This window comes from Leuciscus leuciscus (assembly GCF_965113295.1).
Source record: "Leuciscus leuciscus genome assembly, chromosome: 4".
Classification (NCBI taxonomy): Eukaryota; Metazoa; Chordata; class Actinopteri; order Cypriniformes; family Leuciscidae; genus Leuciscus; species Leuciscus leuciscus.
The window spans coordinates 50,739,515-50,754,787 of record NC_138728.1 but is presented as its reverse complement, the minus strand read 5'-3'; the positions used below and the strand labels follow the sequence as shown (position 1 = coordinate 50,754,787).

The 15,273-nt window shown below is 38.0% G+C and overlaps 1 protein-coding gene and 1 long non-coding RNA gene across 4 annotated transcripts in view; one reads left to right on the top strand and one right to left on the bottom strand.

Annotated features, from left to right (window-relative positions):
• The window catches only part of LOC309496980 (NLR family CARD domain-containing protein 3-like), a 50,227-nt gene extending 35,421 nt beyond the window's left edge, over positions 1–14,806 (top strand). For all 3 annotated transcript variants that reach the window (XM_082167187.1, XM_082167189.1, XM_082167188.1), the window contains exons 7-9: positions 8,766–8,939; positions 10,563–10,609; positions 11,179–14,806. In XM_082167187.1, coding sequence (XP_082023313.1) covers positions 8,766–8,939; positions 10,563–10,609; positions 11,179–11,705 — 748 coding nt within the window. In that variant the 3' untranslated portion in view covers positions 11,706–14,806. The remainder of the gene's footprint in view (positions 1–8,765; positions 8,940–10,562; positions 10,610–11,178) is intronic.
• The window catches only part of LOC309497090, a 57,705-nt gene that overhangs the window by 28,446 nt on the left and 13,986 nt on the right, over positions 1–15,273 (bottom strand). The gene's annotated exons all lie outside the window — the stretch shown is intronic.

Here is a 15,273-nt window from a genome sequence, read left to right as displayed (position 1 = left end):
CAAATGAGATTTTTGCTGCCAAATGAGTACATTAAACTAAATTTTTTATGCAAAAACTTGCTATTATAAATAATGTTAAGTTATGATAACTTGATTTCTTTATTAATGACAACATTGGGGTTTACAGTGGTGTGCCATGATGTGACAGACAGCACACCACACAGAAACAGATTTTCAACCAGAGTCTCGACTGTGAACACAGGAAATATCGCAAAATCTCGTAAGACTTCAGAATAATGCAGGAAGAAATTGCGATGATAGTGTTTGGAATGATTTCCACAGAAAATTCACGGGATAAAAAGAAAAGTTTTTTTCCATCCCTCCATCTCTGCTGTGCCATGACTGCATTTGTTACGCTTCTATCTTCCATCATCTCGCTTTCTGATTGGATATTGTTGTAAGGAATATGACTTAGCTCAAATGATTATAGGGAATCAAAATTATGAATCGGGTTGATTCATCTATATTCTTACAATATTAATAAATTATTGAAGCTGAAATTTAGACTTATTCGTATACATCAATGTTCAATTACAATGAGTTATAATTCAATCATTAATATACCAAAATGTCCCTCTTTCAGATCAATTAATCAGAATAATTTTAAGGGAAATTAATGTATTAATTAAACAGTTGTTTGTCCCGCAAACTGGTCGTAAAATTAATTCCATCAACTTCTCAACAAAATTATCTCTTTCTTATAATTCGAAGAAAGCTATATTTTCTGGCCAAGAAAATTACTTTCTTGTTCTTATAAAATGTAGGTTACTTAACAGTAGCGCATTTGTAAAGCGTAGCTTGATCGTCATTTCATTGACTTGTAAAATGAACACTTATACAGAGACAATCTAGGATATAATGGGTCTTTAATAATTTGACTAATACTACATAACTACGATTCACACAGAGTAAATATGTATGTATATACAGAACACGTAAACAAATACAAGACTAAACGGATAACATATGAGAGAGGGAGAGGATGAAAGGGAGAAAGTGAAACTAAAGTTCAGGATGAGAGATCACCGAGATGATCTCAGCATGGAAAAATCATAGGCACTGTAACCTTGAGAGACAACAAGAAATCAGATTACATTAAAAGTTCAATAACTTATCTTGCAAAATGGTTCTCTTTGTTGCTGAAGAACGCCGAGTCGTGTTCGGGCGTGTGTCCTAAGAGCAGCGTGCGTGTTTCTTTAAGAAAGCAGGGCTGGCTTCTGTGAGCGCGGCTGCGGGATGTTCAAGTCTCTTTAAAGTTGAGGTTACCGGCTACGTTCATTTCACTGAACGTAGGTAGAGTCCGAAGACGAAAATAAAGAAAAGACTTAAAGAAAAGAAAAGAGAAAACGGAGAATGCTCCCTAAAAGGGAGCCATGTGGATCTTCTCGCTGACGAAGATGGTTCGTAAAAGTGCTCCCGGAGATTTCCTGAGTTGGTCTTTTATGGAAAATATGGGTTGACGCCTCTGTTCGCGCGAACAACCAATCACCTTCAGAGATTTCAGAGCGGGAAGAAGTTCTTTGTCTCGTCAGACAACGCCCACTCGAATGATTCATGAGGAGATGCGAGTAAGCTGTTCAGCTCCAGAAATATGAAAAGTGTAAACCAATGTACATTATTGCATTCTGCTATCGAAATCCGACTCTGTTAGATTGCGAGGTTTACAGAGATATGAAACTTGTCATATGAAGATTGTAGGAATACACAAAGTTACATACTTGTATGCATCTTACAAACATTTTAAAGTTTTGATTAATACACGATAACATTGCAGATACACAAATTTGATATGGGAAAATCAAATCCTTGTTAATACATTTCTTAAGTGGTTATACATAAATGTAGGATTAACACTTTATTCCTACTCCTCTCCTGGAATCTCAGTTTGCTTGACATTCCGCTAGGGAAATAAAAACCAAGTGGGGGGAAGGCAATTGCCAGACAATCTTGAATGCTGATTCTACTGGAAAGACATTCTTCGACAATACATTTCAGAGCTAGACACTAGAAAATCATATTATATGATCAAACAAACTAATAAAACATGCATACAGGAAGGCCAAATACAAATCTGCGTTACATACATTAAAATGATATTTCTATCCTGACCAAGGATGTTTGTGTGTGTGTGGGGGTGTGATGTCACGTAGCAGGAGGAAGTTTCGTTATCTCCTGGGTGCAGAGAGGAATGTTAGTTTCAGGTTCTGGAGTGTCTCTGAGGTGCAATTTAGTGTCGTAAAAGTCTATTTGCTCCAGTATCTCTGGAGCCGACGTATGATATACATTTGGGAGTCAGGAGGTTACAAGCTTTAGTAAGCTTAGCAAAGAACGTTTTGGGAAGGAATGTGCTTAGAAAACACAGAGAGTCTGAATTTGTTAATTCAGGACAAACGAACGAATGATTCAAATAGCCAATGTTGTTACATTGTTTAGTTTCACGTGATAATCTCCAGAGCGTGCACACGTTTGTCCTCTGGGTTCCCCTCACACATCAGGATTTCTGATTGTAAATATTCAACATGAATACTTACGATTCACGATCAGGGCGGCTCCGATGTTCTTCCGATCAGATTCAGACACTCTTAACACACCTCACACTAATGGAAAATCTGATAAAATAATCTGTAGAACCATCAAGATAATCAGGACATGGCTAGAATTGTCGGAAGGGGGGGAATCAGCCCAAAATCAGCCCGATTATCTTTTGGTGTGTACCCAGCATCAGCCAGGGTTCAAATTTAACACCACACACTAAATGGCGATTAACTGAAACAGAGTAACTTATCAGTTGGCCTGGATTTTTTTTTTTTTTTTTATTAACACTAACAATGCATTTTTAAGAGAACAGGATATGGCTTATTATGAATATCAAATTGTGAAGGTTGTGATGTATTCATATAAATATACATTCTGACTGTAAGGACCAAGGTTAGAGCTAGACTGTGAGGGCTGAATGTAGAAGGCTAATGATAAAGTTATTCCAAAACTGTAACCCCAGTTGTTCCAAGGGGTCAATACAAAAAGCCAAGAGGGTGAGTGTTTCCCAAAAAGGTCAATTAAAAACATTTAAAAATTAGTAATGTGAAGTTCGGCACCGAGGCTTCGAAGCTTGTATCAACAAAAAAAAAACATCACACATTGAAGCAGTGTATCGGAGCTTGATTCGTTTTGCCAAAACCACATGATCTGTGACGTCTGAAGCTTCGTTTCCACACACAGTCACGTGACTGCTTCATATTCAGATTCAAAAATAGTGCAAACCCCTTGAGCAGGTTTCGAGTGTCATGCCCTTCAGTAGTAGTAAATAAAAAAAGAAATAGACTTAGCCCTCACACTGTTGAACAAGTCGTGTTCCTTAAAGCTGCTGTCCGTAACTTTTTTTGTGTAAAAAATTATCCAATATCTATATATATAAATAAACATAACCAGCCAGTGTTCAAAACTATCTGCTTGCCTTAGCTCGATTCAAATCGGTTAGCTTTTAATAATGATTTTAATTCCAGTGGTACTGGTGGATTTCCGCGGGAAATGAGCATGTCTTTGCGTCGTTACGTCACATCTGTACACATATAGAAGGAGTCCCGGCTAGTAGGCTATATTGCGTGTGAGGATGTTCGAGGTGGAGATTTATAACCTTTTCTCACAGCACGTGATATAATTAAGTTTATAGCGGATCCAGAATGTTTCAAACGACAATCACCAGTGACAACTGGAGATTTACCAGCTGTAAAACCCAAAAGACTTCGGCTAGAGAAAAAAAGAGACTGCAACCGGCCCATGCGAAAACAAGGATATCGGCAGGGCTTTTGAAAGATGGCGGGAACTCCGCGTTTTAATAAAACTTGTGCATAATTATGAATTTGGTTTCTGATCCTCTGTTTGCATACAAAGTCCCTTTTACGATCTTGATCTTGTTACATGCTCTTAAGCGATGTACAGGCTAAGGAATAATTATTTTTCAGTGACCATGAAAGATACATTGTTCTTAGAAAAATAATAATCAATCAGTTTGTTGGAACTGATTAATTGATTGTAATATTAATTTGGCTTACCTCAAAGTTAATCTAATTAACTGACCCAAATATTAACAATTAATCATAATTGGTAATTATGGATTATTAATAATATTTCCCCTTTGAGCTAATGTCCTTACAATATATATATATATATATAAGAATTAAAAATAACAGAAATGAACAGTGACAATATATACAAAAATAACAACACTGCAAAAATGACAATCACAATCCAACATCTAACGTTAAAAATGACTAATATTATCAGGCAGCTAAAAATGTGATAGCTTGCAATGTGCTTGATCATTATACAATCTGATCGCCGTAGGTACAAATGATTTATTGTACCTTTCTGTTCTAATTCTCTGTTGTAAAATTCTAGCCTGGTAATACCAGACTCTGCTACTTCACTTTGCTTCGTATACAGAGTCTGGCATAGCATAATAGAGAAGTGTTTTCTCTCGCGCGGGGGGGCGCTTGTCTGAAGTCTAAAATCATTGGTTACCCGTAAGCCAATCACATAACGTTTGGTTATGGCGTGTGTTATGCGCATGCTCAGCCGCATCTAACTTCCACTGTAAACGCATGTATGATGCAAAAACTAAACCATCGAGCGAAATACCGGAGTGAACATGGCTGTGAATGACTTTTGCAGATTATGTGAAGTAAATCTACGCATCCACGGTACAATCAGCGTCTACGTCACGGCTCTCAGCCCGCCCTCTGTTCGTTGATTGGCCCGGCTGTTTTCAGGCCGGTGGAAAACTGAAAGATAGGCTGCTATCTCAGACTGACTACAGGAGCGAAATGAAATTAGCGGAAGTAGGAAGTCTGACGTAGTCAGGCTAGTAAAATTCTACCAGTTAACCTATTACTTCTCATAAATGTATGATGGAGAGGGGGAGTGGGGTCATTGAGGATTTGGTCAGTCTTTTTTAAGATAAGCTCATTGTCCAGCTGAGCTGCCGACACCTGGTCAAGTCCGATGATCTTACTGGCCATCTTGATCATGCGCTGCAGTCTCTTTTGGTCCTTAACCCTCTGGGGTCTGGGGTGTTTTTGGGGTCCTTGAGATGTTCTGACATGCCCTGACATTTGTGCTTTTTTCAGTTGCTTATAAACATATTAATGGCAAAGGTGTAAATTCACTCTATATAGCACAAACAGGACTTCCATAATATGTGAGCCACATGAATGTACATGTTTTCATTTTTGAGAGAATAATGTTTATGCATGGTTATCGAAAAAACAAAAAATTAAAGTTTCTGAAATAAGGCCACAAAACACATACTAAATATGTGGCAATAAGACTTTTGACTAATGGATGTCATCGCCTAGTGTTTTTTCTTCAAAATGATATGAAAATCATCCTGCCTAATCATCCACAAAAAAACGATACATTGATTTTAGTTTTGTGAAACACTTTTAGTTTGGAAAGCCAATATGCGGATGGGGCGTAAACGCTCCAACAGCATCATGCATATTTAGTAGTTCACACCTGGTGAGACTACGTCCCTGCATACTTAATGAGCCATTCATTCAGGTGTGTCATCTATAGCTAACTTAAATATACAAGCTTCATAAAAATGATCATTCTAGGAGAAAATTTCAGATGGCATTTAGAGGCTTTTGCATCTGAACTCTTCATACACACACACACACATATATATATATGCATGCACATACATACTTTATAATCTTTTCAAAACTAGTCAACGTCTTTCAAAACTAAAGTATACATTTTATCATACGTATTTCAAAGTAAAGGATTCATTAGTTAGTTGATGACTTTATTTTTGACAAAACACATACAGTATATATTCCTCATCTCAGTATAGCAATAGAGTTTGCTAAAAGCTGTTCATTCAATACAGCAGTATTTGAAAATCGATCATATTTTGTAAAATTACATTTATATTTGCAATTATGTCAAAACCTAGACACTTTTAAACATCAAAAGGACATTTATTAATATGTATTCGTGTCAAAATGACAAATAAACAGATTTTCCTATTCAATTTTGCATGGAAACGCTTCCAAGACGCTTGCGTGTCGCGTGAAAAATAGGCGTCGGTTCTATTTCTAGAATGCACGCGTTTTCCACGCGGCTCGTGCTCCTGAGACGCGCGTCTCACACAGGCAGTGTGCAAACTCTAAACTGTTAACATGGGAGCCGAAATAAAAACGGACACGCCACGCAGCTGAGACGCTTACGCCACGCATCCAGTGTGTCACCGGCCTTATCCAGCGGATGTGGGCGTTTCACAGGTTTGTATGGATCGCCTCACATTTGCGTTTGAATAGCGCGGTCTCCGTAGGCGGAGTCACATTAAAACTTAATTAGCTGAGATGAGAACGACTGACATCTCTCTCTTTACATACATATTATATAAACTCTGAATATTTGTTTTTTATAAAAATTACTTCATTTGAAAGAAGAGAATTCAAGCTTCATGCCTGTGTGACTGTATGCCTGTTTGACTGAGTATTCGCTGAGTTACAGTTCATTTTCGGACGCGTTTCAGAATTGACTTCACTGACGGAGAGTAGGCAGAACTCGCATCATGTTTATTTTTCTTTATTTGGCGAAAAGCACAACACTTTGTTTTTATTATGAGCATACACAAAAAAAATACACACTAAACAGGATCGATTGATGTATAACACAAGCATATAAGATAAAAATGTATATATTTTTTTTATTATTTTTTTGCACTCATACGGAAAAAAACGAGCCTATCGCGCCGACGCGATAGCCGACCTCAGGGGGTTAACATGCATGTTGCCAAACACACAGATAAGGCCAAAGGACATAACACTCTGGAGGAGACTTTTATACAACATTACAAGAATGTGTCTGTCTTTTATTATATAGTTATATAGAAAAAAGTATATAGTTCCCTAAGAAAGTACATCCGCTAATGCATTTTCATAGTTTTGTTCAGTGCACATTCATTAAAAGTTAGTTTAGAATCAGTTTCAACTCCCAAGTATTTATAGGTTGAGACCCTCTCCACTAATTCACCATTGATCTTAGAGGGGGGAACTATTATTCTGTTTTTGCTAAAATCTATGACCATCTCTTCTTATTGATTTCAATAAAATGATCAGAACACCACTGAGTGAAACCCTGTAATTCCCACTGAAATCCACTCACAGAAGAAATGTCAGACTTTAAAAAACCAACCAGTGCTGTGTCGTCAGCATATTTAAAATAGGTGTAGGCTGAAGAAGAAGCTTGACAGTTATTGATGTATAATGTGTATAGCAGTGGTTCTCAATTCCAGTCCTCGTGACTCACTGCTCTGCACATTTTGTATGTCTCTCTTATCTGACACACTCAGTTCAGTTCATGGAGTCTCTCCTAACGAGCTGATGATCTGGTTCAGGTGTGTTAAATAAGGGAGACATACAAAATGTGCAGAGCAGTGGGTCACGAAGACTGGAATTGAGAACCACTGGTGTATAGGACTGGCGACAGAACGCACCCTTGTGGTGCCCCTGTATATTTATAATTTTTGTGGATGATATAAATGACTACAGTCCGTCAAGAAGTCATAGATCCATAAAATCAATTGGGGATTTACTCCCAAATGCACCAATTTTCTCACCAGCAGGTGGGGTTGGATCGTATTGAAAGCGCTGCTGAAGTCAATGAACACAATCTTGACCAGGCTCTCAGCATGCTCAATGTGCTGTTAATCAAGGATAGCAGCGCATCCTCAACACCTCTCTCTGCACGATAGGCAAATTGATTCGGGTCTAAAAGAGGTGAAACCTCATGGAGAAGTTGTTTTAAAATGATTTTTTCCAAACATTTCATAAGTGCAGAGGTAAGGGCAACAGGGCGCAGACCATTGAGTTCCTTAGGTCTATTGTTTTTAGGCACAGGCACTATTAGGGATTGTTTCCATAATCCGGGAACGACACCTGTATCTAGTGACAGCTGGAACAACCTATGAAAGGGCTGTGCCAACTGATCAGCACACACCTTTAGTGTCCTGCAGCTGATATCATCAGGTCCACAAGTAATATTTAATTAGGAGATTAGTAATAAGTGATTAAGTAATAAGTAATCTCTGTGATCATTGCCATCAGGACCCTGCTGATTTATTACATATGTTTTGGTTATGTCCATCCTTAACTTCTTTTTGGCTATCATATTAGTGACAAAGAGACAGATTGAGCCTTGCCCTTTGGTTGCACTTTTTGGACTTTCTCCAAATGTCACTGGCTTGTCTGGAAATGCTGCAAAGGCTTTTGCCTTCTCAAAATTATTAGCCAGACAGCGCATTCTTCTGCTATGGAAACAAAATCTCCCTCCATCTTTTGATGACTGGCTGAGAGATGCTATGAGCTTCATATCTTTTTTCACTACTCTCCTGCATATGTATCCTGGTATTATTCTATAAGTTCAATAAACAGATTTAAAAATAAAACATTTTTTGAAGATATTTAAGGGAAATTAAGAATTTATTAGCAAGTAGCAACTATAATTCATGGTAAATTAATGCAATTGAAATACAAATAATTATTTATTTTGAAATATTCACACATTCACTGTTATTTGTATGACTGTTCATGCTTCTTGTGTAAATGTAAATTATATATTTTCAATTCAAAATAAAGTAATTAAAAAAGTCATTTATTCTTAGATACTTTTGGGAAACACAGCCAAGACCAGTGTGTGATAGCAATGTCTGATTGCCAGACTAATGTCATGTGGACTGCTGCTGTATGTCTTTGTAGATTGTCTGGCTGTATGGTGACAGAGGAAGGCTGTGGTTATGTGTCTTCAGCTCTGAGTTCAAACCCCTCACACCTGAGAGAGCTGGATCTGAGCTTCAATCACCCAGGAGATTCAGGAGTCAAGCCGCTCACTGATAAACTGGAGGATCCAAACTACAGACTGGATAAACTCAAGTATGTAGAGCATGAAGAGTTGATTAAACAACTCCAAAAACAGCATTTCAATCTTCACTTATTACTCACATTACTACATTTACAAAAGTTCTTATTGAGAATTTACAGAGGATTAGCTCTAGTTATGCTACGAGCTGTTGAATGCTTCATTCTGATTGGCTGACGAACATTATAAGGTGTGCAGTTATTTACAGTAAACGCACAGGTAAAGTAGTTCTAGGCAGGTCTTGACTGCATTACACAGTTCCATATCACTTTACAAAATGATTTCAGTTATTTCAGAGGTCCTGACAGCCTACAACAGCAAAACAACCAAAACCCACAAAGACAAAGAAAATATAACAAACAACAGGATAAAACCATTTCCATGATTTTCCTACAAAAATGAATTATTCACTTTATTATTCACATATAAAATATGATGGTAAATCCATCAGGGCCAGGAGATTTGCCAGTCTGAAGTGAATGAATTGCCTCTTGTACTTCTGTGGTAGACACAGTCCAAATCATTTGTGGAGACATCGTTAACGCAGGGGAATATTAGTTGATCAAAATTTTTGGGCCATTCCACAATTTTGAGTTACATTCTGATGAATAATGATTAGAATAGTATTTTGAAATTAATTTCCTCCGGGTCGGAAACTTCCACCGTTAGATTTAATTTTAGGGATCAGTCTAGATGCACGGACACTTCGAGATTGAAAAAGCAAGTGATTTGCCAGCTTTTTCACCCAAAAAAAATAAAAAAATGCTGCCTAACGCTCAACAATTGCTTTTCAACTTTGTGAGTTAGAAGTAAGCTACACTTTGAATGAAATTGGAGACGTTTTTTATAAATTGTGGGTGAAGGGGTCAGAGAATATTGGAGGTGCAGTTTAGAAAGTTAAATATTAACTTTTCTGCCATCCTGACATTCTCAGATCTCCTCAGCTGACACACATGCAATTATTAGTCCATGGATGTAGGTTTTGAAGGCCTCCCACAGTGTGATGCTGCTAATAGAAATATTGTAATTTATTTCAATATATATATTTAAATGAGATGTGAGGAATTATTTGAAGTTGTTATCAGAAAGTAAATGTGAACTAAATCTCCATTGTTTAGAATAAGTTCTGGCTTGTGTAAACCTTAAATCCAAAGAAGGGCATGATTGGAGATGATGGTGCATTCAAGTCCTCCTGGGAAGTTCGTGTTTACGACGGCACTGCGTTCAAGTCACTTTCCTCGGAGTAAAATGGCAGTGTACTTTCTCTAATTAATTACACAAAAATACAGCAAGGTTCTTAAACTCTATTTCTAGTTTTTTTATGTTTTTAATTAATTTATAAAGCCACTGCAAACTTTGTTGTTACATATTACATTGTTATATTATAATGCCATCATATTCTGTGTAGGCAATTAGCTTACTTCGCTGTAAATAGAAAAGCCTGACAATATCACTGTATTGTGGTATTCCACCATGTTTCTCACTGACACGACCATGTGCGTTCAACTCGTAAATACGATCTTTACGAGATGACTTGAACGCACCATGACTATACTATGATAGTCGCAGGAATTGACAGTGTATCATTCTATCATCCAAAAGAAAAGAAATCAATCCTGTCACTGTGTGTTTTGTAGTGTGGATCATGGAGGAGAGATCAGGATTACAGCAGGACTACGAAAATGTACGTCTACACACACACACACACACACACACACACACACACACACACACACACACACACACACACTATATAAACAGTGAACATGATTACTGTGTGATTGTGTGTGTTAAACATGCTCTCGCTCTCTCTCTCTCTCTCTCTCTCTCTCTCTCTCTTTCACACACACACACACACACACACACACACACACACACACACACACACACACACACACACACACACACACACACACACTTCTGATGATCTGTTGTGATATTAGTACGAAGAGTTTTGAAAATGTAAAACTTGCTTGTGAAAATTGTGGCAAAGCAATTAAAAAAACTGTAAAAGATCAGACAGTTTCATAATTCCTGATTACAGAAATATTTGAACACAGGAATCCTATCTTTTCTGTTTGGTAACCGTGGCGATTTCAGTCAGAGCCTCATTCAGGACAAAAGCTGTTACAGAATGATATTTCTTTAGTGCTTTATTATCATTCTACAATCCTAAATGAACTAGTCAGATCTGAAATGAAGACTCAAGATAGAAAGTTTCTGTAATTCACTGATGTGTTTTCTCTCCATCAGATTCTCATCAGTTCACTCTGGATCCGAACACAGTGAATACACACCTCGGTCTGTCTGAGGAGAACAGAGTGATTACTCGCACTGACACAGAGCAGTCGTATCCTGATCATCCAGACAGATTTGATTATGAGCGTCAGGTGTTGTGTAGAGAGAGTGTGTGTGGACGCTGTTACTGGGAGATTGAGTGGAGTGGACGTGTGTTTATATCAGTGTCATATAAGAGCATCAGCAGGAAGGGACGGGGTAATGAGTGTCGGTTTGGATATAATGATCAGTCCTGGAGTTTGATCTGCTTTTCTGACAGTTACTCATTCAGGCACAATAACATACTGACTGAACTCCCTGTAGAGTCTTTCATCAGGAGAATAGGAGTATATGTGGATCACAGTGCAGGAACTCTGTCCTTCTACAGCGTCTCTGACAGAAACACACTGAGCTTCATACACACAGTCCAGACCACATTCACACACACACTCTATCCTGGGTTTGGGCTTTATTCTGCTGAATCATCAGTGAAACTGTGTTGATGAATGAGAATAGACTGATGAGAGACTCTACCCATAATGCTTTGAGCTGCATGATAAATCAGTGACAGTGAGATGTTCTAGAGTCTCTTATTGTCTCTTCATTACATTAATAACACAGCTGAACTTCTGTCAGTGAAATAAAGAGAAACAGACAATGATACACAGAGAAGAGAGAGGAAATATGAGACACAATGAGACTCACTGAAACATGTCTGGATGATACGAGCAAAACTAGACTTTCAACTCTAAACTCAGTTTAAGACATTCAGAGATGTTTTATCTCAACTTCTCGATCTGTTCAAAACATGATTCCTCTGCTTTGGGTTATGTGTGTATTATTAAAGACGCTTCTGCTGTAATATATTGTGTACTGTACTAAACCTGTTAGCAGTGTTGTGCCTGAACGCGTTCATTGAACGATAGTTCATGAACTCGTTCATATTTTGGGCGAACGTGAACTGAACGTACTGTATTACTGCCTGATGAACGTTACTGTGAACTCGTTCATTCTGGTGTCTGTGAACGCCACGCTCTCTCAGTTTAACTTCGTTCAATAGAGCACCAGATTTCTATAGAGCCTTCCAGGCGAAAACCCGGCTAAAACACACCGTAAACCGGCCTTAATATGTAGCGGAAAAAACACCCAATCTGGCAACACCAGCCACCAGTGTCCACTGACTCTCTTGTTCGATCTCGTTCATCAAAATGAACAAATCTTTATTCGAGTCATTTTGTTCATTTAAAGGGCTTTAAATGTTATACTATTAACTGGCAAATTCCCAGAACACATCCATCTACGCAATATTGTTCATATTCTGAATTAAGAAATCATTATAATCCAGTCAAAAATGGTTTACAGGGAAAAAATTTTTACAGGGAACAACTTTATCTTCCGAGTCTTTCGTTTATTTGTCACGTGACAGACGCAATGAATGGATCGTTCATGAACGACTCATCACTTACGTTACAAATCAAATCAAAACAAAAAGCAGCAAGGAGGCGTCGTATGATCATTTAAACGAGTTTTATGACAATGTAACCCACTCGAAAATAGCCTACTAACAGGATTACATTATTCTAGTTTAATATCTGATTTCTTGATTACTTTATGTTTTCCCTGCACACCGTATTTGTCCAGTAGGTGGCAGTGGTGGCGCTGCACAGAGGAAAAAACTGCTACACTGATTCTTGGAGAAGAAGACAAAAATCGCGAACAGCAGAACGATAGTGAGCTGAAGTACTATTTAGATTTTCCTGAGTAATAAAGTTAAAAATAACATTTTAAAAGCTAGTTAAAAGAATTTTCCTCACCAAACCTACTTCTAAGGCAGGAATAGCAGAGCAAAGGGTCGAAATTATGACAAGGAGTTTACCTTCTTGTATGATTTTTCTCCAGTTGGTTTTTTTTGGATGCATGATTTGAGAGGGAGTTCCATTGGACAAATTCACCATCGGATACGCGAGGCGGAAGAGCAGAGGACGCGAACGATCATCTTGCCTGCAACACTGCTTCTACTCAGGGGGGCATGGATTTCTATTATTTTGAAGGTACCCCCGGGCGCCGCCATTGGCTAGCGGACCCCCACCTGCTGTTAGCATCCCATTGACTCCCATTCATTTTGGCGTCACTTTGACAGCGAATAACTTCACATCTGAGGCGTTTAAAGACTCCATTTGTCCATTATTTATTTCTAAAGAAACACGAAAATGTATAAAAGGCTTCATTACCTTGTAGCTTACGTTATGGCCCCGTAGAAGCAATTTTTGTAAAAATAGGCTAACGATTGCGTCATAGCCACGCGACTCTCTGTCGCACAGTAGAAAATTACCGTATGGACAGGAGGAGAAGCTCGCGGGCAATCGGGGGGACGTGGAGGCAAAATGACAAAGTAATTAATCAAAACACCTACTAAAAGTTGCTCCTGCTCCTAGCTCATGGACAGCTCCTACTAAAAGTTGCTCCTGCTCCTAGCTCATGGACAGCTCCTACTCACACTCACCGTCTCTGCAAGTCTCGGAAGGGAATGATTCAGATTGATCTTTGCACAGCTACTAGAAGACAGACGGTTTGCTCACGTCACATCTACGTCGTCAAGCTCAGTTTGAGTCTGCGCAGTACGCTCGACCCCCAGGAAGTAAGAGTTTCTAATTGGCTTCACTTTGTCTCCGTTGAATCCAATGGGGTCGCTGTGTCCATTTCTTTTACTGTCTATGCTTCTACTCACCATTTCTTCATTGCATCGTACAGATAAGCGCGAGATCTCACCACACTTTAAAAAAAAAACATACTACCCGGGTAGATGGACTTTGGTTTATTATTTTGAGGTCATTTTATTTCATATTTTCCCAACTTGTGTGAAGAAGTTGAAAACTAAGAGAAATACAGATTTTCACAACTAAAATGACATTACAAAGAGAAGATAAACAAGGTCATACTGGTTGATATTTGATGTTCAATAAATGCCGGCTATATGTTCTGAGTAAACTATTTTGGTACTTTCATTTGTCTACTCCTCTTGTGAAAAGTTCCTTAGAAAGGCAGCACATCACTCTACATTATAATAAGTGCCCCTTACAACAAGGTCGGTGAGGATTGGGAAAATCTGACGCATAGCTTCAGTGTTAAAAATGATAAAATAATTGTCTGTGGCAATCATTTTGAAAAATAATATCTCGCAGCAACATGGAAAAAAAGAACTATGAACTAGTTCATTTTTTTAACTGTGAACTTAGTTCAAAATTTTGAGTATATGAACTATGGACTGAACTAGTTCATTTTAAAATTTGTGAACTGAACTTTGAACTAGTTCATGTAGAAAGTGAACTTTCCCAACACTGCCTGTTAGTGGGGGTTTCTGGACTGATCTTTATCTTTTTATTATTATCTTTGTTCTCTCTCTCTTTGATTTTGTCTCTCTATTGCTGTGAAAATAAGACATATTCAAGACAATGAATCAATATCACAGTTTGTTGATCAATTCCTGTGTGAATGAAGGATCTCATGATTCTCTATAGAAACTGTACATACTGTAAACACTTGATCAATTATTGTAATATAATCCAGTTTACTTTAAATAAACCTCCTCCTGAACAGAACTGAATTACAGACCTGCTGTTATTGATCAAATGTCTTATCTTCTTGAAGTATTATTTTGATCATATTGCCAATCCCACAATGACACACAATATGAACTTTTCTTTATATATTCATACACTGATTTAACATGTATATTTAACTTGTTAACAACATTTGTAGCTATTTGCATATCAATACTGTAATATCTGGAATAAATGGTTTCTGCACCCAAACATTACAGTTTTGCCTATTAGACAGAATCTCACACTCTTTCATTGCCAGTTATTAATATTTTCTGGGATGCAAAAGAAAAACAGCATCATGTGAACAGGACTTTTATTTTGGTCTGGGTGTGTGATGTCATCAGGCTGCGCCGCGCTCCTGCATCTGTTGGGATTCGGCTGCCGAAAGGTTTGTGTTTTTACCAAGCGGCAACATTATGATCTGAAAAATGAAGCCTACCCGGAAGTGCGAAAAACTGCAATACATCGA